At 34.6% G+C, this 22,527-nt stretch overlaps 1 protein-coding gene across 1 annotated transcript in view; it reads right to left on the reverse strand.

Annotated features, from left to right (window-relative positions):
- The window catches only part of LOC120598554 (EGF-like and EMI domain-containing protein 1), a 495,472-nt gene that overhangs the window by 99,820 nt on the left and 373,125 nt on the right, over nucleotides 1-22,527 (reverse strand). The window contains exon 6 of the mRNA XM_039857412.1: nucleotides 15,052-15,174. Coding sequence (XP_039713346.1) covers nucleotides 15,052-15,174 — 123 coding nt within the window. The remainder of the gene's footprint in view (nucleotides 1-15,051; nucleotides 15,175-22,527) is intronic.

The raw sequence follows: 22,527 nt of genomic DNA on the forward strand, positions 1-22,527 counted from the left end.
TGAGCTTCAGTTTTCACATCTTTTGAAAGATTATAATGAGTATTTCACAGGATTGTTGGAGAGATTAAATAACTTTAAAAGAGAAAGCACCAAGCACTGTGCCTGACCCCCCCTAGGTATTCCATCAATGTTTGTTGAAGGTAAAACAGCTGGGTGGTTCCACCATTGAAAATTACATTTTTAAAAGTGTGGAAACAGCCTTATTTCACAGTTCTGTGTCACAATCTCCTACCAGACAAAAGAATATCCTAAAAATACCTGAGCCTCTTGATAGTAACCAACTCAACAGAGCAGTAGCAATGGGAGTATTAGTTCTAGCTTCGAATTCTTTATCTCCTTTTAAGTCTTTTTAATTCTTTCTTTCTTTCTTTCTTTTAACCTTTTTGTTGTTTGCTCGCTTGATTTGGAGAATTATTTGGCCTGAATTATCTCTCCGGGATTTGTCTGATTCTTTATGTATTAATTAATGGTGAGTTTTCATTCATTCTACATTTGAAGCAATATCATTCTATGCATTAAACTCATATAAGAAAGTTTTTCTTCTTCAAAAAAGGAGAACAAGGACATAAAAAAAGGAGGGACATCTGTATTCATTTCTGGACATTTTAGACATGGTAGTTCCAAAGGACTGCGAAGCAGAAATTAATCCCACTGCCTGTGGAGTTCTGAGGATGAGCGGGGCAGCAGATCTCATTTAGAATCCTCCTTTGCCATCTATTAAGAAGTGAGCATGGCAGAGCTGGCGATGGGGGAGGCTTTTTGATTCTCAATTCCTCTGAACATTGTCAGTGTTTAATCAATAGCTAGTCCGGGCATCATTAAACATGTGTTCTCGGTTCAAGGTCCTCTGATCGGGATGGTTGAGAGAATTGCTCCGTTTTGCTGTAAAGTGCAAAAAAAAGGGTGCCTACATTCAGGTTAGCCTACTTAAAAGGATACAATTTTAAACCGAATTGCATTAAATGAGACTTGTTTTAATGGGTCACATGGACTATCAATTATTCTTGATCTCATAATTTTTGCTTCCAATACAGGATGTATCCTACTGAATTTGAGATTCTGCACTTATTAATTTATGCTTTTTACAAGGAGAAGGGTTAGCAAATATGCCAGTCACTCGAATGAAGAAAGCCTATTCTTCCACATCTTAAATTTTGTAGTTCGATGATTCCATACAAGTTTAAATTATACTGTAGGTTTAAGCAACTGTGTAAAGAGCAGGACAGTCTGTTTTAACATTCAAAGTGGGGCTGCAGAGGTCTAATATACAATTTTTTCCTGCTAGTTTTAATCCATTGTTCTTATATGTACGTGATATGGCACTTAGCAAAACTGTCACTAGTCTCATTGAAAGAATGAGATGAAATAATGCAGTTCTTATACCACAGAGTCTCATAAAAGTTATGAGACATAAGAAAGATTATTAAATCATTTTCTTTTTGAAATAAGGCCATGTTGAAATTAGACTGTTTTCAAACTTAAGGAATTTTTTAAAGTGTGAGTTGTAGGAATCAGGGCTTTCCCCCCCAGACAAAAGAGTACTAATTAATCAGTTTGGTATAAAATTAAATTTCCAATCTTTATGCAGGAATCCAGGAGAATGTGTACATCTTGAACATTTTTAGCAACATACAATATTGAAAATGTTAGAGGCAGAAAATCAATCAAGCCATCCCACTGCAATTATTAAAAGTTTGAGTCATATAATTTATTAAATCTAAACTATATGGATGTGGGCACTGAGTTTAGGGCAAAGCAGAATGAGCCAAGGCACTGTTCTTGCTATCAGTTTATAATCTATGAATCTCATTTGGTAGGGACTAATATGACAAAAGCTTGTAGCAAATATGAAGCCACATAACACAAAGCCTTCAAATCAAATTTTAAACAATGTCAAACAAGAATAAGTGTTGAAACCCCTTTCTTTTCCCTTTATGACATAAGCTCGTGTTATTAAATGATACAGTAAAATTTTAGAATTTGATGCAAATTCTTAGAATGCATATTCAAATGATTTTATGAACATTGATAAAACTAATTTTAAAACTGTGAAAAATTAAACAACAAATACAATATTTATATGGTCTATACAATATGTTTTGTTGTTGTTATTTTGTATTTTTGTGAGATAAAATTCATAGGGCTCAGTATACATAGGAAAAAAAGACTGCGGCTACCAGGCATTCAGTCTCCTGACTCTTAACATAATCCCAAGTGTTAGGATCTCTCACAAGTCCAGTCTTAAAGCAATAATCTGTTGACTGGTTCTCTCTGATTCCCCAAATGCTTAATCCATTTTCCATGCAACACTGCGATGTGAGCCCATTAAATTTTAAATGGTGGTTTTTTTCTTCCTAAAAAACAAACACTTAACTTTTACATAGACACTTTTGTTTGTTTTAACACAGCTGGATTCAATTGATTACCTATGCCCAAAACGCATATCCTGGATAAACCACTTACATGATGAATGACCTTCCTCAAATTGCTTAAACATTCTAAGTCTCATTTCTTCACATGGCTAACATAATGATAACAATAAGACCTACCTCACAGGGTTTTATGAGGTTTAAATGAAACAGCAGCGAATATAAAGTGCTTAACACTATGCCCTGATAGATAACAAGCACTCCATAAATATTAGCCATTGTTATCATTTAACAACATGCCCATGTTCACATAGCTAGTAGGTGCAAAGCTGCGATGCTAACTTAGAGCTTTTTGGTGCCAAGCCTTATGATCTCTCCGCCATGCACTCTGTGTATCAGATGTCTTAAGGGAGATTTGGATGAATGCTGGCTCCCATTCAGTTCACAGTCAAATCCTCTAACAGAGGCCTGTAGTGCTAAATTTCTATATTGTCAATTAAAGTGAGAGCCATAAGATTTAGACACCAGGCACTGGGGAGGCAAGGTTGACATTCTGTTGTGAAAGCTTAAGAATGTGACTTGTATTCCTGCCCAGACAGAAGGCCAAAGCCACCACAGCCCAGACCAACCAGTTGGGTGTCTACAGAATGAGCCAACTTTTTACTTGCCAAGAGGGAACACAGAGAATCTTCTGAAGCTCACAAACTTGGGATGATATACGACCATAAATTATCATACCACGTAGCCTGGAAGAGCTATGTCTCCTTCAGAAAGTATAAAGCATTTTTTGGTATACTTCCCATAGTGCTTACTGATTACAGAGCATTCTATAGTGCTGAGAGCCTGTCTGTGATTTGTGATTTCGAAGCTGTAATATTAACTTCTGTGAACCACAGTTTCAGTATCTTTAAAAAGGGAATAATATCATCCTCTTAATGTTACTGTGAGAATTAGAAATATTATTTTATAAACCATAGTAGTTATTATTAATAATGAATATAGACAAAATTACTTTCAGACTGCAATTGCCTAGATTCTAGAGTTTGAATCTCTGGATTAATTAATGTGTTTGAAGACAGAGTTCTTGGACCATGCTTGCTCAGCCTCTCGATGACATCTCAACCCAAAGGACCAAGCCTTCAGGAGACCTGACTTTCCCTGGGAGCGCTCCATGCTCCAGCAGTCTTAATCCACCCAAACCAGCAAGACTGCAGGAGCAGGAGGTACATGGTCTTGATTGTTAGGTCAATGTTTATGTTCTCATTTTATGGCTATTGAAGACATGTTCCCTGAAAAGATCTCAATGTCAGAGTTCATACTCCTTTCCTACATGTCTCCTTATCTTTGGTTCAAATGTTAACCTTAACTTGGGCCCATACTTGTGGATGCTACCTCCACCTTGCCTTCAGAACTCTAATTCTCAGAATTTGTATGTACTTACTTATGATTCAGTATTTGGCCTGAACTTCTGAAGATCAAACACAGCCCTTTCACTCAGGATTTGTGTCTTACTTCAGGTCTTATCTTCTGATTGAAAATGACACCCTGGAATTTCACCACAGCTTCGCCCTCAACTACTGTTAATAACTGTATATATAATATTTGTATAATATTATATATATAAGAGGTAGCTACTCAGCACCAGGCTGCAGGCTCTATGAAGCTTTAGGCAGTCTTCCAACTTCTGTGGTGTGATCAGTCATTGTTCTCCTGACATGCTCTGTCTCCTTTGTGCCTTGGCACTGACAGTGAGACCTAAGATTTCAAAGGACCAATATGCAAACCATCCAACTGAATGATCGGTTCATATCTCTGTTACATCTGGGGTTTAAAATACTGTCCTTGATGTTTTTGCAAGTAGCCAGGTGAGAAACCTAGGCTTGAATTTAGTTTTATTACATTTGTATTTCATCTACTTCCAAAGATAATTTGAGGCAGTGTACAGTCTACAACATTTCTATAATAAAGCCACTAACCGAAAGGCTTGAAAAGAAAGGTGAAAAGTAACTATTGAAGCAAAAGAAGAACAATGTTATAAAGTCAGGTAGAAATAGCCAAAATAGTAATGCAGGTTAAATACAGTCCCTATAATTCAGCTTTCAATTTAGTGCTGGGTTTCCAAGGAGCCAAAGCCATGCATTATATAATTCTTAGCAAATAAAGAGAAGCAGATCATAAGACAGACAAAAATGCTCCTACTTCTAAACAAAGCATAATTTATTGGAAGGATCTTTATATTTTACACGTGGAATAAAAACAGAATCACTTAATGAAATCAAACACTCTACTTTGGTCACCTGCTAGGTACTGAGGATACAAAAGAGATTAAAGTCTAATGGGAGAGGCAGACAAGAAATCTTTACAATCCATTGCAAGAGGGTCAATGTTACAAATGTGCTTGGGCTCTATGGGTGGGGGTATCATATAATATTTCACAAGTCTTGACCCACTTTTGAAATCATAGCTCAAAACTCTCAGTCCCCCTTCACAGACTCCCCCCCTCCCCAAAAGGCTCCCCTGCACCGACCCAACTACTTTCCTTATCAGGTTCTAATATCACATATCTAATTACTAGTGGTCCTAGATACTTAATTCCCATGGATGGTGCTTTATTCCTTGGGCTTGTGGAATTATTCAAATTTCCAATCCCAAAGAGATGGTGAACTCGGACTAACTCCATCCCACTTACCATATATAACTAGCCTCCTATAGTTCCAGTTCGCTGTCAACCTGTCTTGGGTATAACTCAAAGTGAAACCCTGAGCAGCACATTTCTTTCATTTGGAGTTGTAAGCAGCAAAGAGTGCTGCCATTCATCTATCTGAGTGTCTTTATACTGTGTCTCACCACTAAAAGAATATTTAAATCATATAAAACGGGTGGCAAATTTGGTTTATAAGTATGAGGATAGATCTGAGAAATCTTCTCAGAGAAGGTAATTTCAAACTGAGTCTTGAAAGACAAGTAAGTGTTAGATAAAGAGAGGTGGAGAAGGGGAGAATATGAGGAGAGAAGGGAAAATGTTGATTTGAAAACCAAAGTACAGGCAGGTGCAGAGCAAGGTGTGCTTGACAAATGAGACGCTAAGAGGAAAGGCATAGGGATGTGGAATCTTCTGGCACATTTAGGTACCTGAAAATTTCAGTGCATTAGCCTGGAGTATGAAATATAAAGCAGAAATGTGTCAGGTGAGACAGAAATAACAGAGAGTCAGCCCCAGAAGCATTTTTAAGCCAACTTTGGGAATGGGTGGGTGGGGAGATGGTTAATTCTGAAAGCTATGTAGAGGAAATAAAGAGTTTTAAGAATAGTGGAATATTTTTAAATTACATTTCAAAAGTTGTTTCTGGAAATTTAGGTAATGGATGGAAGGGGTCAAGAATAGAGAATGATGCCAGTTAAGAGGCAACTGCAATACAATCTTTCTTTAAGAGACTGTGAGGGTCTGAATGAAAGCAATCAGAAGAGAGACAGCTACATGGAGGATATCACGGAGGTTGAGATCATTGGTCTTACTGGGGAGCTAGATGTGTGGAGTCAGAGAGAGGAGGAGCCATGACTGACTCCAGTTGTACCTGGGCGACCTGAGCTGTCTCCACTCACTGAGATAGGCAACCATTCTAGCATGTTAAATACAAGAGGAAGTTGCAGAGCTAAGAGGAGTGGGGGTGGGAAGGAAGATATATTTACTTTTAAGTCCACTAAGTTTCCAATGCTGGGGGACATACTCAATGAGGGGCTCAAACAGTAGCTGGATCTGTGGGTCAAGAGAACAAGGAGAGTGATCTGATTTAGTGATACTGATCTGGACATCATTCACATCTAACTAATTATAGTAGGTAAAGCTTTGAAAGTAAAAAATATCACATATGTGAGAGTGGAGAAAGGGCCCAAATCAATTAAAGAATCATCATAGAGATGGAAGAGAACCAAGAGAAAGTTATGTCCTACAATCGAAGGAGGAAAGAAAGAGGTGACTACTTTCAAGAGTTTAAGCAAAATGACTGAAAAGTATTACTTGAACTTAACAGTCAATAATTTATGGGTAACTTTGGAGAAACTAATTTGGGGAGGAGTTTTGTTGTAAGATAGAGAGAAAGACTATAGAAGAGAAAGGAGGATATAAGATTAGGAGCAAGGTTCTAAGGGGAGGGCAGGATGGGATTAGACTGAAAAAATAGCAAAGCACTTTTCCTGAGTGAAGAGCAAAGACGACAGAGCTGAGAGTTAATACCAAAGTCTCTGGATGGGAGTAAACGTGGGGAGGCCCCTTAGCTGAGGATTTCTGTTCTCTCTGCAAAATAAGAGACATATATTCAGTAATAGATTATGAAATCATTGATTTGCCCATTCCCCCAATGTCTCTATGCTTGTTAAAAAATGCAAACTTTGAAACCATGTGGCTCTTTTCACTGATCCAGAAATTTACACTGGGATACTAGATTTAGATGTAACTTGTATGCTCATATCTGGTATTTGCAAACAATTACTCCTTCTGCTTCTTTTAGATGTAGGCAATATTAGTTTGTGTTTAATGTCTTTTTGCACTTTGTACCTGTGAAAATGAATAAGCTGCCTGAAGTTTGCCATCTCTAGTGCTTTTGGAAATAGGAAGATGTAAATCTTCAACCTAATGATAAATGAAAATGGGATATTTTACCATATAGTAAAAATATAGTTGTTAATATTGCTCTAAAATTCTAAAAGCATTAAAAACAAAAATAAACAAGTAAAGCAGGGAGTTGTTAAAAGAATCAATCAATGTATGTTTGTTAAAAACATAGCGACAAAAAGTCATCTGATCACCAAATCAAGTTTATACCTATAGTGTCTGACCTTCCATAATTTTATTTAGTCCTATGACTACAACTAACGGCAGGTATGGAACTAATATTAATAATATTAGTTAATATTTCTTGAGTGCTTTCTCTGTTTCAGGGACTCCAGTAAGAATTTCAACTGTACTGTAACTTTTCTTCACTACTGAATTAATGAACAGTTAAGTGACTAACTCAAAGTCACACAGCTTGTTTATGGAATAACTAAAATAAAGTTAATATTATTAATGTTGTTATCTAAGACATACTCTTCTCAGATTTGCATTCTTTTTCTCACTATCTTAAATGCCATGCTCTATTTTTATAAAGGAATAATTTAAAGCTAAACTCTTGTACATTTAGCTGCACACAATTCAGAATCTCCCATTCTCAGTATCTCGGCACTGAATGAATGCTCTGATTGTGGGAAAATAATGTCAGAGTAAATACATAATAATTATAAATTATTGATGTGAGCCACCATTTATTGAGCATCCACTATGTGCCAGATACCATTTAATTTCTTCATATTAAAGTTTATCCTACACAGTAGCTATTCTGTAATACACAGTAAAATCATTTACAAAGCATAAGAGAATAGAATTATCTATTAATTAATATTAGGGTTTTATTATTTGATATGATATATATTACAAAAAATCTTGCTTTTAAAAATATTTTACAAATGAAATGAGAAAAGGAATCTTAAAGATAATTCTGAAAGAGGACATGTGAAGGTACTTACCACATAGAGAGAAAGTAGAAAAGAAAAGGTAACTGGAGAATACAAAGACCACTGTGCTGTTTCATCATTTTGTTTTGTTTTGTTTTAACCTTGCTCAGTTTAAGAAAAATTCTTATCACTCCAAGTCCTTGGAAGGAACTCCCTTGTTTTATTTTTAACCCTAGTGTCCACTCTCAATCTCCCATAGGCAAACATTCTAGTGCATTAAATACATTCTTCTTTATAAGGTATGTGCCCTCGTACAATGAATATTGATTTTGTGAATTATTATCCTGATTTTATTAGGTATAGATACAGATGGACACAGAAATGATACGAACTCTGAAGATCAGAGAGAATAAGAAACTGGGCCAAGATCACACAACTCTTCTATAATTCAGTAGAATTCAGATAACTATTAGTCCTACTTTCCTAACTATGAAAACCATAGAAAAACTGTTGAAAAAAAAAGAAACATTTCTAAATGTATACCTAAAATCCAAGTAGTTGGAAAAAGCTTTTGAATTGGGTTAATAATCAACATTCTGGATGAAGACTTGAGAAGTTTATGATTTGTTGCAAGGCCAAAGATTAGAGATGAGGAGGGCAGAGGGGAAGTGTTCCTTAAATTTAACTTTTGGGAAAGAAATTTATCATCTACTGTACTTAATATTGCGAGGGCGATGAATCTGATAATGACTGAGAGATGCCATCAGCCTGACAAACTAAACAATTTTTTTTAACCTGACATAGCCCTATTTGAGACATCAGCTGTCATCTGAAATGAATTCTGTTTCTAATTTGTCTTCATAAATAATGCACCTAATTAAAAGGTAGTTACAATGAAAGTCTTTAACCTCTTTTATTTCCAATTTGAGGGCAATCTCTTTGCATTCCCTGGAAAGAATCTTCTATTCTTTCTATCAAATAAAACTTAGACATCACTGATCAGAACAGTGAGATCAAAAACAAAAGAATCCATTGTGTGAAGACCATCACAGATAATGACTTTTTTCTCAATTTTTTTCTAAGTTTAGCATTATCTTAAAATGTGCAACTCATAAAAATCTGATATAAGAAAATTTATTTAAACTCAAAGTTTTATTAAGAATATCTTTATTAAACTAAGTTTCTAGGTTGTACATCTACCTTCTTCTTGCTGCCTAACTTCTGTTTATTTGGAATTAAAATATAATTTCTGACTCTAACATGTTGCATATGTAATCAGGAAAATCTTTGGTTTTCATAGTCATTACAACATTACTTCGTAAATTATTTAAGTGTCTAACCACTTCAGGTGCTGTACACCTGAAACTAACATAAAATAATACCGAATGTCGACTCTAATTGAAAAATAAAAATTAAAAAATAAATAAATAAGTAGAAGATGACAAAAAGAAAAAAAAAAACAACAAAAAACAACGTTGCAGACATCAGTACACTTCACTCCTAAATACTTTGGCACGCGCATCATTAAATAGAGCTCAAGATTTTTTAAAAAAAATCTGGTTTTCAGTTATAGGTAACCATTCTTCCCAACCCTTCTCATTTAGTGAGAATAAAACAGCCATTGAAAAAAACAAAAACAAAAACAAAAAACAAACAAACAAAAAACCGATCCTGACTATTCCCAGCAACTCGAAATGAAGAATTCTTGTATTAAAGACTAAAATAATTAAAATGTTGTTTATCTGAGTTTTCTCTGTGCAGACCTCAGTGATTTCATTTGTTTATTTGTGAGTGCTGATGTTAATAAAACTTATGTGCTGAAGGCATGAAAGAGAGGTAAGAGAACTATGCAAGCATTAAAACTTTCAATCATTTAATTATTTCTCCCTTCTGGGAAGGCCAATTTCAACAAATACATCAAGGGAAGGACATGATTATGAATGAAGATTTGAGCTGAGCATGTTTCACAAGGTTATTAAAAATGGAAATTCAAGAAAGATTTTGTGAAGTATATCAAATTATAGCTAAAATCTTACAAGATAGTTCAAATGCAAATTACACAGCTAAATACAAAAAACAAAATTAGGTAATATAAATTATTTTGGTATTTAGCCCCTAGTTGTTAAAAATTATCTGCATAGAAGGAGTTCAGTATACATTATCATTACTTATATTTAGTAATACCTACCAAAAATTGCTTGCAACAATGAGAAAATGACCAATTAAAGGCTATCAAAAGATAATATATTTTGTAATAAAGAATACTGGCTAGGGCCTTAAAGATAGAAATACTGTAACAAGTTCGAATTTTATCCCAACAAGGAAATCTATCTGGGTAAAATTCTCATATCTTTTTTATATACTGTTATAATACTAGCTAATATTTAATTAATACTTTGACAGATATTTTACATGGATTGTTTTATTTCTAAAAAAAGAAAAACAAAGTGGAGATAGACTAGAGAAGGAGTGAATAAAGAGAACAGATGAGTATATTAGTCTACTCAGGCTTCCATAAAAAAAATACCATAACAAAAGACTGGGTGGCTCGGTCGACAGAAATTTATTTTCTCTCAGTGCTGGAGGCTAGAGAGGTTCAGATCAAGGTTCCAGAAGAGTATGGTTTCTGGTGAGAGTCCTCCTCCTGGCTTCAGAGGATCATCTTCTCACTTCCTCCTTACATGGCAGAGTGAGAGAACAAGTTCTCTAGTGTCTCTTCTTATGTGGCACTAATCCCATTATCAGGGCCCCAACCTCATGAGCTCATCTAAACCTAATTATCTCTTAAAGGCCCCATCTCTGAATACTATTGCATTGGGACTTAGGGCTTCAATATGCGAATTTGAGGGGACACAATTCAGTCTGTAGGAAGGAGAGAAGATGATGATTCAAAGTGGTAACCAGGATATAAGTATGGAGAGGCAGCAGTTAGAGGTAGAAATTGTGCTGTCAGAAAGTCAAGAGGAAGATTTAAAAAAACAAGTGGTTACCAGTGTCTGCGGCCATCAAGAAAGGTATGGAAAAGGCTCCACTTGAAGATGATAATTACGAAGCCATCAATGTCCTTCATTTGTTCTGAGGTCCAATTACACATGTATAAAACTGTATGTTATAATGTGTCATTAAGACAACACAAAATTATAAGGTATTACAGAGAAACAGAGAGACAGACAGACAGACAGAATGCCTTTGGCTAGGGTAACCAGAGAAGACTTAACAGGCCAACCAACATTCAACATGAAACATGTTAAGTAGAGTTTTGACAGACAAAGACTTAGGAGTGAGAGTCTATGTTAAGAGCAAAATAAGGTGTGGCAGTAGAAGAGCATGGCTTACTTGGAGAATTGAGAGTAGCCAGGCTTGTTGAAGCATATCATAGAAATGTAGGAGAGAAGGGGTAAATTTGCACTTATAGACTGATAATATAAGGCGAAACTATAGCTATTATGAAAATACATTGTTTAACCCTCAACTCTATTTACTACAATAGAGTGTAAGAATTTCATTTCATAGTACCTTTATGATTTTTCTTAGTCTATTTTTTTTTTTTTTAATTTATCCAAAATCATTTTAAAGCATTTGATTAGAGGGACATTAGCCAGGTTTAGCTGAAAACTACTTTTCTCTTTTTCAGAGTAAAAGTTACTTGATCTCCTTAGCTCTCATACTTTTTATCTCTGAAGTAGTAGACTAGACTAGATTATTCCTTGGATTTCTCCTAGATATGATCCTATAATATACAAAACAATATTTTTACAAAAGCACCAAAGTATACTTTTCCCAATAAAAACACTTAAATTCCATTTTTATTAAACTGAATATAAAATTCTCACATTCTGATTTTATGCTTGGACTTTCTAAAGTCTAAATTTTTAAAACACTTTTAAAATAATTATTGCACTTAATCCAATGGAGGTTTAAAAAATTCAGGCTAGCAGATGATTTATAAAGAATTAGTAATTATGGAAACTCCATAAAAATTGTTATATTTTAGAGATGCTGTCACTTTAACATCACTTTGTCAAATTTCTACATTTTACACATGAGGAAAGCAGGGGTAGAGAGATTAAGTGATTTAAGAACTTAAGCTGAAGGCCACCTACCAACTTGGATTCCACTGTGCCACTGTCCCTAGTCCACAGGGACAAGATTTAAGGTGGACCAATAAAAACATAAACATCTGTTTTTTTGATGATTGCTAAATCTAGTTTCCATTTTTTAAGCTGTTGGTTTACACATAAAGGGAAATTTAAAAGTACATGAATTATGAGATAATATCTGTGTTAATGGAGACCACCAATAGCAAAGCAAATTTGGCAAGAATTCTACTTTTGTCTGTTTTCCCATGCTATGTTTGTGCCCTGCCACCAACTAGGTGCAGCAGGTTTCACTTGCTGTGACCCTCCTCACACGTGGGATGGCTCCTCAGACTGGCTTTCCTGAGGTTGCCTTTCAGGAAAGGTGGCAGTGGGCCAGGAATTGTTATACTTCCTGCCACTCCAGCCAGCTATTACGGACCATATCTCTTATACCACATTGTGCAACTTAATAATTCTGGCAGAGGCTGACTAGTAACTTCTGTCCATATATTATCACGAATACACAGCCCTCAGAGAGGGACCCCATTTTTGAAATGAAATCATCTGAAACTCAGTAAGTAGGGGTGCAGAGAGTCTACTTTCCTGTAGTTGTGATTAAAATAAAGTGTAAAAAGCACTGGAGGCTCTAATTCAAAAAGTCACACTAGTGTGTAGACCTATGACTAATGGGCAGAAAGGGATAAAGGAAGAAAGGGAGGAAGGAAGAAATGCAGGAAAAAGAAGAAAGGGAAGAAGGAAGAAATTAATTTCAAGTACTCCAAAGTGGTGAAATCATAAAATTCTAGAACTCCATCTTCTCTTCTGTGACTCTACTATGGATCACAATGAATTTCTGTCTACTATAATTCTCAGTCTCCTGCAAGGTAAAGAAATCTCAAAGGGAAAGTGATATAATTTAATTTTCCTGTTTTTGAAAATATCTGACCCTTTCTACAATATAAGTCAAAATACAGACCAATGTCAAACTCAGTTCTCTAAGTAAAACCTTTCCTTCAAAACAAATAAGCAAACAAACAGTAGCTATCCCCAGGCCCAGGTTATTAATCTTTAAATACAAACGGTTTAAATTCTTCTTGAGCTCATTTTAACAAGACTGCTAGTATTGTGTCAACTGAGATTCTTAAGACCATTCTTTGAAACTCAAACTTCAATATATGCATATAAGAAAGCTATCAAAATTTCCATGAATGTCAAGTTCTGGGCTCTTCTTCCATTACCTTCTATAGAATGACATCCAAGGTGTTAAATGCTTTATTTGTCATAATCTTAATTCCTCTGCATATATAGTTTAATTTGTACACTATATCAAAATTCTGTATTAGAAGACTACTAGATGGACTGTGAATAAATTACTTTATTGTCAATGTATTTGTATAATATGAATTGAGATTTAAGGAATAGAAATAGAAAAGATAAACCATAATATCCTTATCTAACCCCGCTTTTGACCTGGTGTCATTAAAACAAAATTGAAAAATTCAAGGGTAGTGATGGTGAGGAAAAAAGAAAGAGCTTAATGATTTTACTAAGAAATAGCTAATAACTACCAGGGTTTAGAAAATTAATTTTACCTATAAATGTAATTTTGTTGGCTACTAGAGTATTTATTTTTGCCTTATCACAAAGACCAGATAGCACAGATTTATATATATATCTCATTACTTTGCAAAATATTTTTATATTGAACACAAAAATTCATCAGCTCAACCTTTACTGATAAATACTATAATTGCATGTTATCGATAATGTTGCTGCTCCTCAATATTTATAACTGAGAGAAGTGATAGTGGAAGTTTAAGAATGTTACCAGCTGAAGACCTGACAGGTTGGAGATGGGATGGGGAAGGAATTCTTATTGCTAAAACCAGTAATCCTACTAAAAGAAAAGGGTATCTGGATTATGTAACTATGCATGTCCCATCACTTGCGCCTGCTGCAGATACAATCAATATGATATTGAATTCCCTGGGCTTTAGGGTATGACTTCTATCTGCATTTCCTTCACCTTTAGAAATGTCCTTTCTTTCTTCCCAGAACCTCCATTTTCTCTCATCAAAATCAGACCTCTGACTAGGATATATTTAGCTGTTTCTCTTGGCCTTCTCTCATTTCCTAGAAGACGTGTTCAGAAAAAGAAAGAGGAAGTATATGTTATGAAATTAGGTGAAATTAGCTGATTCCTATTCCAAGTTTCATAATTAGAGAATACTTAGAAAATATTAATAATTTTAAGTAGATGGACTAGTTGACAAGCCTCAAATAAATTAAACCAGCAATTAAATTGTGCTGTATAAGGTGCTACTTTTAATATAATAAACATTTTTAAAAGGGACTAGGTGAGGAAACAAAAAATATACTTTTATGCAAATTACTTCAGCTAAAACAAAAAAGAACATTTATAAATCATACAGGGAGTATAATATTTTAAGAATTTATTATGTTGGGTCTTTTCTTCTGTATATAAAAACACATACTCATTTTAAGAAATTTATAAAATTCAAAAACATACAAAGAAGATTTAAAACAATAATCTTACCACATAAAAATATCTAAGAACATTTTAATGCACAATACATATATAGTGACCTTATATCTAATGCGTGTAGTTTGAACTATTCTTGAGCAACTCTAAACTACTTGGCATATAATCTATTATAGTTTTTGCTTTTATAACCATAGTTCAGTTCTGAGTCTGGGCTGAAACGAGTGAACGTTGTAGCTAGTGATTGTAACGGCCCAGCATCCTCTCTTCATTGTGGCTCCTGTGATATCTTTGTTGTGTATAAACAAGATCTAAAAAATTTGTACTGCATGCATATGGCAGAATGATATGCTATGGAAATAGTCACCCGTTTACGGATTCAAATTTTGTTTGTGAATGTTAATGTCTATATTTCCTTCCCCATCTTTTTTTGTCCTTTAGTTTTTTTAATATATAAAAAAATCCTTTTTATTCTAAGATGGGATTGTACTTGAAAACTGTCAGCTTCTATAGATATTTTTACAATATAAAAACCTTTCCTTCCTGCGCCTACATGGGCAGGTTGATTTTCACTGAAAATGGCTTCAAGCTGGTCCTAATATTTACTCACTTATGCAGGTGCGTTCATCAGCATGGAGTCTGTATCCAGTATCACATTCACAGTGGAAGGTGCCCAGAGTGTTAATACAGCTCTGCTGGCAGCCTCCATTCACCACCGTACATTCATCGACATCTAGAGGAGGAAGACAGATGGCCAAGATTACAATGTCATTCCAATGTCAGCTTCAGAGAAGTGGCACGATATTTCTTTGATTCGCAATATGTGTTATATTGTACAAAGGCCTCAACTCTGTTGCCACAAATCTTTGCTTGTTTGATCCATGTTGTTCAACAGTGTAAACAAGAAAATGTAGATAGAAATTTTAAGGAGCTTTTTAAAGCCCAGTGATGATGAGCATAAGGACTGCCTCACAATTTTCTATTTTTCACATACTGGTTAATTAGACAGATCTGATATATAGATATCTCCTTGGGGCAGGAGAATTGGAGGGGAGAATTACAATGAGCTACCCTATCTGGAGCAACACATACTAGTGGATAAACATCTATTATTGGTCTGATATTGCTGAATAAAGCTAATAGAGTGAAGACCTTAAATCTCCTTGTCATCTGGACATCAGGGAACAGATAGATAAATTCAAGTAAAATCATGGCTTGGAGTTCTTAAAAATACATCAATACATTTATTTCATTCATTCAGCCTTTTCCTTTAGGCCAGAGTTCCATTTTCTAAAATACTTAACATGTTTATGTGAGAGGTTACATTAATTTTAGAAAAAAAAATAAAAAGAGGTCAAGACTCATGGGCATTTATGTCTGATGATGTCAAGGTCATAACAAATACATGTAATATTCTATTTCCTTTAGGAAGGGAAAATCAATTTATCTCTCAGAATCTATACTTCCTTGGACCTTATATAATCAGTACTTACTCATTTGAAATCACAAAAAAATATTCACAAATGCTGGGAAAACTTTTCAGGTAATCAGTGGATTAAGAGTTTCTAAATTTTCTTGTTAGGAGAATATTTTTACTCAAAATGTATGTCAAAGTAAAAATCAGGCAAAGAGGTTGATATTAGCGTGGGAAAATGTATGTTTCGTATAGGGAACATCCCTGATATGTCGTCATGTTCCAATCCCAGGTTTCTGGCCAAGAATGTTGGATGTGAATATTTTTCACTAAAATTTGTTAACATAATAGACAATTAGCTTTACATTGAGTGAGGTTAATTTCACAGAATAAGATCCTTACTTACTTGAGAAGACATTCACATTGAGAAGGAATACGTTTACAATGTCTCATTGTTGAACCTGATCTGTAATGAATGTCTTGAACTATAATAAAAACTAGAGGATTTAACCCAAAGGAAGCAAAAGAAAAAATATGTTCTTTTACTTGGTATTGTTTTTAAATGAAAAAGAAACACACACACACACACACACACACACATATATATATACATACATATATATAAAGAATATATTGTCACAAAGTAAGTCCCATATTTAAAAATTATTAGTCTACTATGTTATACACAGTTTACCTAATCTAGTATTTTCTTTCTAAAATTAGATATTCTGGAGTTATTTCAGGTATTTTTAAAGAACTCTTATTTTAGATCTAAGAACTATTGACTTTTTCAAGTATTAGAATTATTATTAAATTTTGAGTCTGTGATAAACAAACCTCTAAGTCTTTTTCATATAAACTAATGTCAAATCAGAATTCTCTATTTGTTACTTGTACTTTATGAAGGGCTTTATGTTTATGCTAGCTAAATTTTTATCTTTCTAGCTTTAGAGTATTATTCCACAAGGATGAGAAATAATTTTGAATATTAATTCTGTCAACTCCTGAATTAGATATCCTTCCCAGGTCTTTCACATTAGACATAAAAATGAAACTCCCAGGAGTATTATTTTTTAGATGATAAAATATCAAAAATTGCCATTGTCAAAGATTATTATAATATACCATATATATGTATTTAAATATATTACAAATGGCTTAAAGGATATAAATGATTACTTTTGAGAAGGGAATAAGATACATAGACTGTGTAAAGTGCAGGATGTGTGTGGGGTGGTGTTGGACAAGAGATTTTATCATATCTATAAAGTTCTAATTTTTTATAAGAAAAAGTTATTCGGGTATTACTTGTGTAATAAAAAGTGATTTTATAGAAATACATTATGATGATGTTCCCTTGCCTCTATCAATCAAGCTTCAGTAATTTTTTAACAAAAGAAACCAATTTAGTGTAAAAAAGAAAAATCATGAGTGGATACTGCTTTTAAGAATGAGTCATCTTCCAGTATGTTTTACTGTGTTCATATTCTTAATATGCCCGAGAACTATAATCAAAGTACTATATTGAAAACACACACATAAAAATGAAAGCACACCTAACTTTCTCTTGTACTTTGTGTTAGATATTCTTGGGGAAAATATCAGTGTTGAAACTTAGTAGCATGACCACCCGGCCTTTCTGAGACTCAGTTTTCTCATCCATAAAATGGGATAATACTGACAACCATATATATGTATTCCACTATGATTTATTTTTCTTTTCCTATTCCTGCATGAGATTTGGGAACTGATTATTAACGCTTGAAATTATATATAGAAATGTAATTTTATAGAAACAGGTAATTTTTATAGAAACAGGTAATTTTATTTCACTAAATAGTGGAGCTAACACTAGACCAGAAAGTGAGAGTGCATGATAGAAATAGCAGCAACGTGGGAATTCAGGGGAGAGAAAATCCGTCTGGGCTACAGTGATAAGGGAATGTTTGAAGTAAAAACTGAGAACTGAGTGCATGAGAAGGAGGGCAACGCAAAAGTGCAGTGCTTTAAACGCATTGTGTCTGAGATGCAGCAGTTAGAACTGTCACTGTCAGGTTGGCAAAAGAAAGTAAAGTTGAAAAACAAACCTGAAATATCATTTTAATTAATTTGGATACCAAACTGTTCCTCTTCTTGATTTAAAAAACAACACACTTTTGGGCGGGTTGAAACATAATAGGCTGTATTCAACAGTAGCTAAGCCAACTTATTAACAGTTAAAAAAAATCAATCATTAATAGAGTAGAACCAAATACAAAGTAATTGGTTTGACCTCCTTTTTCTTTTTTGCCCTTTCAGAATGCACTGAATTTACTGATTGTTTGGGCATTGTGTAACCCATAGTCCTCATACCTGGCAGCACACTGGAATCATGGTGAGCATGTAAGTTATCCATGCCTTGGTCCCCTTAAAGAGTCTGATTTAGCAGTCTGGGGTAAGGCTTGAGAATCAAACACTTTAAAAGTACCCTAAGTGATTCTAATGTGTAGCTAGAGTTGAGAACCCTAGACTTAGTTAATACTTTAATCACCTAGATATCTTGTTAAAATGCACATGCTGATTCAGTACCTCTGGGGCTGGGGGCTAAGATTCTGCATTTCTAATAGATCCCAGGTAATTCTGATGCTGCTGGTCTGTGGACCATACTCTGAGTAGCAGGAGAACACATAATCCCTTTGTTTAACCATTAAAGTCACATGGATCACAAATATCATGGTTTGGCTCAACTTCTCAGTTGTTTGCCCAAAGTACACCAATTCAGTCTAAATGGAACATTATATATATATATATGTATGTATATATATATATGTATGTGTATGTATGTATACATGTACATACATGCATATATTTTTTACCAAAAACCTCCAAAAATAAACCAACCATATTTCCCCAAATACTCACTCAATAATAGTTAACAATTAAAAAAATTTTTAGCATTATTTTTTATTAGAAATGACTTGCTTCTGTAAAACATGAACAACACTTTAGTTCTCTTAGTTCTTTTCTGATGGAATACCTCTGATATAGATAGAATAAACCAGGTTAAATTGCCATGATATTAGACACTCATGCTGAAGCTGTCACAAGTGATTTTCTTTTCTATCAAGATTCTGCCCAACAGAGTTAAAAACCAGAAATGTCAATATTACATTAATATGTTATTATCAAGTATACTTCATGTGAAGAAACGATTTCTTCAAAAATTCTCTGAGTTATATCTTCATGTTAGATGCTTACAGAGAGCCCTGCCTTTAGAACTGGAGCTCCAGGACACTGCTGGGAATAATGATAAAGTGATTCGAATTTTTTTCAGCATTGTCACTGTGATATGGACCAAGGATTTCATGATTTTATACTATAAAAGAATGTCAAAGAAAATCAACCATGTCTGCTATTTGTCCTTTTTAATGTCCTTTTTATAAATATTTCTGCTATATTTATCCCCAAAACTATTTCCCCAGATGGTCACAGAATATAATAGCTTAAAAGAATTCACTTTATTATCAAATGCATTTTGCACATAAAAGGTCCCTGAGATGACAAGATCTACTTTTGTTTCTAAACAACAAAAATTGTTTCATATTATTTTTCTTAGACTGTACAACTAAAGTAAGATAAATTATTCTTCCATTTGCCTTTTAACATACTATTTTCAGAAAGTTGTTGATTGAAAATAAGTGTTCCCAGGTTGCTTTATGTTGGAGATTGCATTGTACAAGTGTTAGTTTTGAAGGAAATATTGAAGACTGTGGTTTTCCATGTGGTTTTATTTTCACTCTGTTCTACTATACTACTTTCACTCTGATATACTATAGTATATCAAAACTGCTGACTTTTTTGCTTGTAATTCTGGAATGCCTGATTGAATGAACTCCTTAAGGTCAAAGATCCTGTTGTATTAAGCATTTTCTGGCACAGAATCGATATTCCATAAATGTTCTATGAACGAATAAATGAACGTGTGGTTTGAGAGTCATCCTTAGCGTTCAGCGTTCTTAACCACCCATACGCACCAATGGGGTTTCTCAGAGTTGGGCTCTGATTGCATTTACCTTCTCTTTACCTTTGCAGTGAATTCTTGATATTTGTTTTCAAACATTTACAAGTAGCTTTAAAAACCCAGGGCACAAAATAATTTTTTAAGTTTGCTAATGAACACGTTTGAACTGTGTCTGTAGTTAACATTCTCTGGTTGCTTGCTTGGGATTCACTCGTCTTTCTTCTTCACAATACTTAAAAACTCCAAAGTTTTCTTTTGGGGGATTTAACTTTCATTTTAGAGAAGTCATGTAGTTTATGTGGGACTGATAACGAACACCACTCCTCTCCCAAATCTTAAGTGGACTCTACTTGGTATAATCTCACCACCACTTGCCACAGTGATGGAACCAGATAGTCTCTTCATTAGCATAAAGCTTTCTCAGGAATTAATGAATTAGTTCAGATGTGATCTAGTGAGCACGAAGCTCAGCAAAAAAACTGAGAATCTTGGGACACTGATGCCCTCTTGCTCTGGAAATTACAATCTGTGCATGTGAGACATTTTGTAGTAGCCATCTTGCTTCATGAGTGAAGCTGCACTAAAGATAAAGCAAACAATCAGGACAGAACTAAAGGACTCACAGAGAAAGAGAGTTTGAGCCCTGCTGGAGCTTCCCTATCTCTGGACTTCTTGGTTAAGTGATACAATAACACCTGTTTACTGTTTATGCATTCTGTGTCGCATGATTCTATTGCTCATAAGCAAAATCATCCTAATACAGGCAAACTGTAAAGCTAGTGTGCAGGAAGAAGTCACCAAGTGCAACTCAAACTCAGCATATACTTTTCAAAAAGATGTACTGTCCTCAAATCAGTAAAATGGTTTAATCTATATTTCATCAGGGTCAGGGCAGTCGCTTAGCTCTTCTTATAGCACTTATTGAAACAACTATATTCCATTAACATTCTAATGAAATTGGGGATGTATCACAATTTTTGTTATTTTTTATTATAAATATCAAGGGTGTATCAAACTGCCTGTGCAAAGTTGCGGTACATCTGATAGTGCCAGAGGTTGAAGTTGACTTCTTGAATGGTTGTCTCGCAATCGCCCTGTGAGTGATCCTTCCCGAGATTTTCCCCCAACCCTTGGCCTCTGATTTCTCTTTTTGTTCCTTTCTTGGTACCTAAAACCTCTGGTAGCTTGATGCTCAGTTAGCAGAAAATAAACACATGCTGATAACTTTGTAGATACTACTGGTGGCCTCTACCTTTTGCCCTTGTAAAAAAAAATGTTTTAAAATGTTACCAGTTTTCTAGCCTAGACATTCACCCAGCAATAAAGGTGACCTTTCTCAGCAAAAACCACTTAGTTCACAAAGAGGCAAATAGGACAGTGATGTGTATTTTGAAAAGAATGACAGTACTAGGAAGAAACAAAGCTCAAAACACTTGTGCTGAGGATAGAAGTGTATATGCTTTTATAGAAAATGGAATTTGTTTGGTCCATGTAGATTAAAGGGAAAATGCTAGAGATGTGGCTGGGGCTGAAAGTGGAGAGTCTTTTCTATCATACTAAGGAACCACGGCTTTACTTTATAGAAATGGACACCAATAGGGCAAAGAATAGGTTAGAGGAGTGGGAGACTGAGAGCAGAGAAGCCGAGTAATGACTATTGCCAAAATCCAGGTGAAAGATGATGAAGACTGACCTAAGCTAGTAGCTATGGAAATAGAGAGATGTGGGCAGATATAAAAGATGTTAAGAAGAGAAAGCCAATATAATTTGGTTATTAACTGGATATGATAGAGAAGTGTCAAACTCGACTTCCCTGAGCAATTTTATGGATGGTTGTGGTATTCACCAAAATGGCACAGGAAAAGGAACATTTGATACCAGAAAAATAGGTCAGTTTTGGACATAAATGATTTGATAAGCAAATGAGACGGGCAGTTGGGAATATCCAGTAGGCAACTGAGTATATGGACTAAAATCAGGAGGAAAATGAGCTGAATTTTTAGCTACCATCTATTTGCCTGTACAGGCTTAAAAATTTGGAGTCATCCTTGAGACTTCCCTCTCCTTCACCTATGTCTGATCTAATACCACATTTTACTGTATAAAACATTTTCTAAAAATCTCAAGTCTGTTCACTTCTTATTTCCACTAATACCACTCAAATCCCAACTACATGAATGGTTACAATAGCCTACTAAAGTTCCCTCCACATCCACCATTGGGTCCTCCAGCATCTTCATGCTGCACTACCTCGCGATGTTTTTAATAACAAAAATTTGATCACATCACCCCTCCCTCATTCTGTAACAGTTTTATACCCTTTAATCACTCACCATTACTCACAGGATTAGACTAAACACCAACATGATCTGCACTGTGTGGTCTGGTCTTTGCCTCCCTCTCTATTCTATCCTGCTATTCTTTTCTTTCTACTATGTTTTATCGATTATGATAAAACATAATTTAAATTCTTTAAAGACTCTGTACTCCCTTTTATTTACATCTCCCCTCTTTTACTTAGTGAGTATCTATGCTTCTTGTAGATGTCACTCATTTACCACTACCTCAGGAGGCTTGCATTTCTCCTTCAATCTAAGTCAAATCTATGTTATATTTTGGTAGGACTATCTTCCTTTTCTCTGGAGCAATTAATTAATCTATAGTTGTAGATC

The sequence above is a fragment of the Pteropus medius genome, unplaced genomic scaffold (genome assembly GCF_902729225.1).
Source record: "Pteropus medius unplaced genomic scaffold, Ma_sr-lr_union100, whole genome shotgun sequence".
NCBI lineage: Eukaryota > Metazoa > Chordata > Mammalia > Chiroptera > Pteropodidae > Pteropus > Pteropus medius.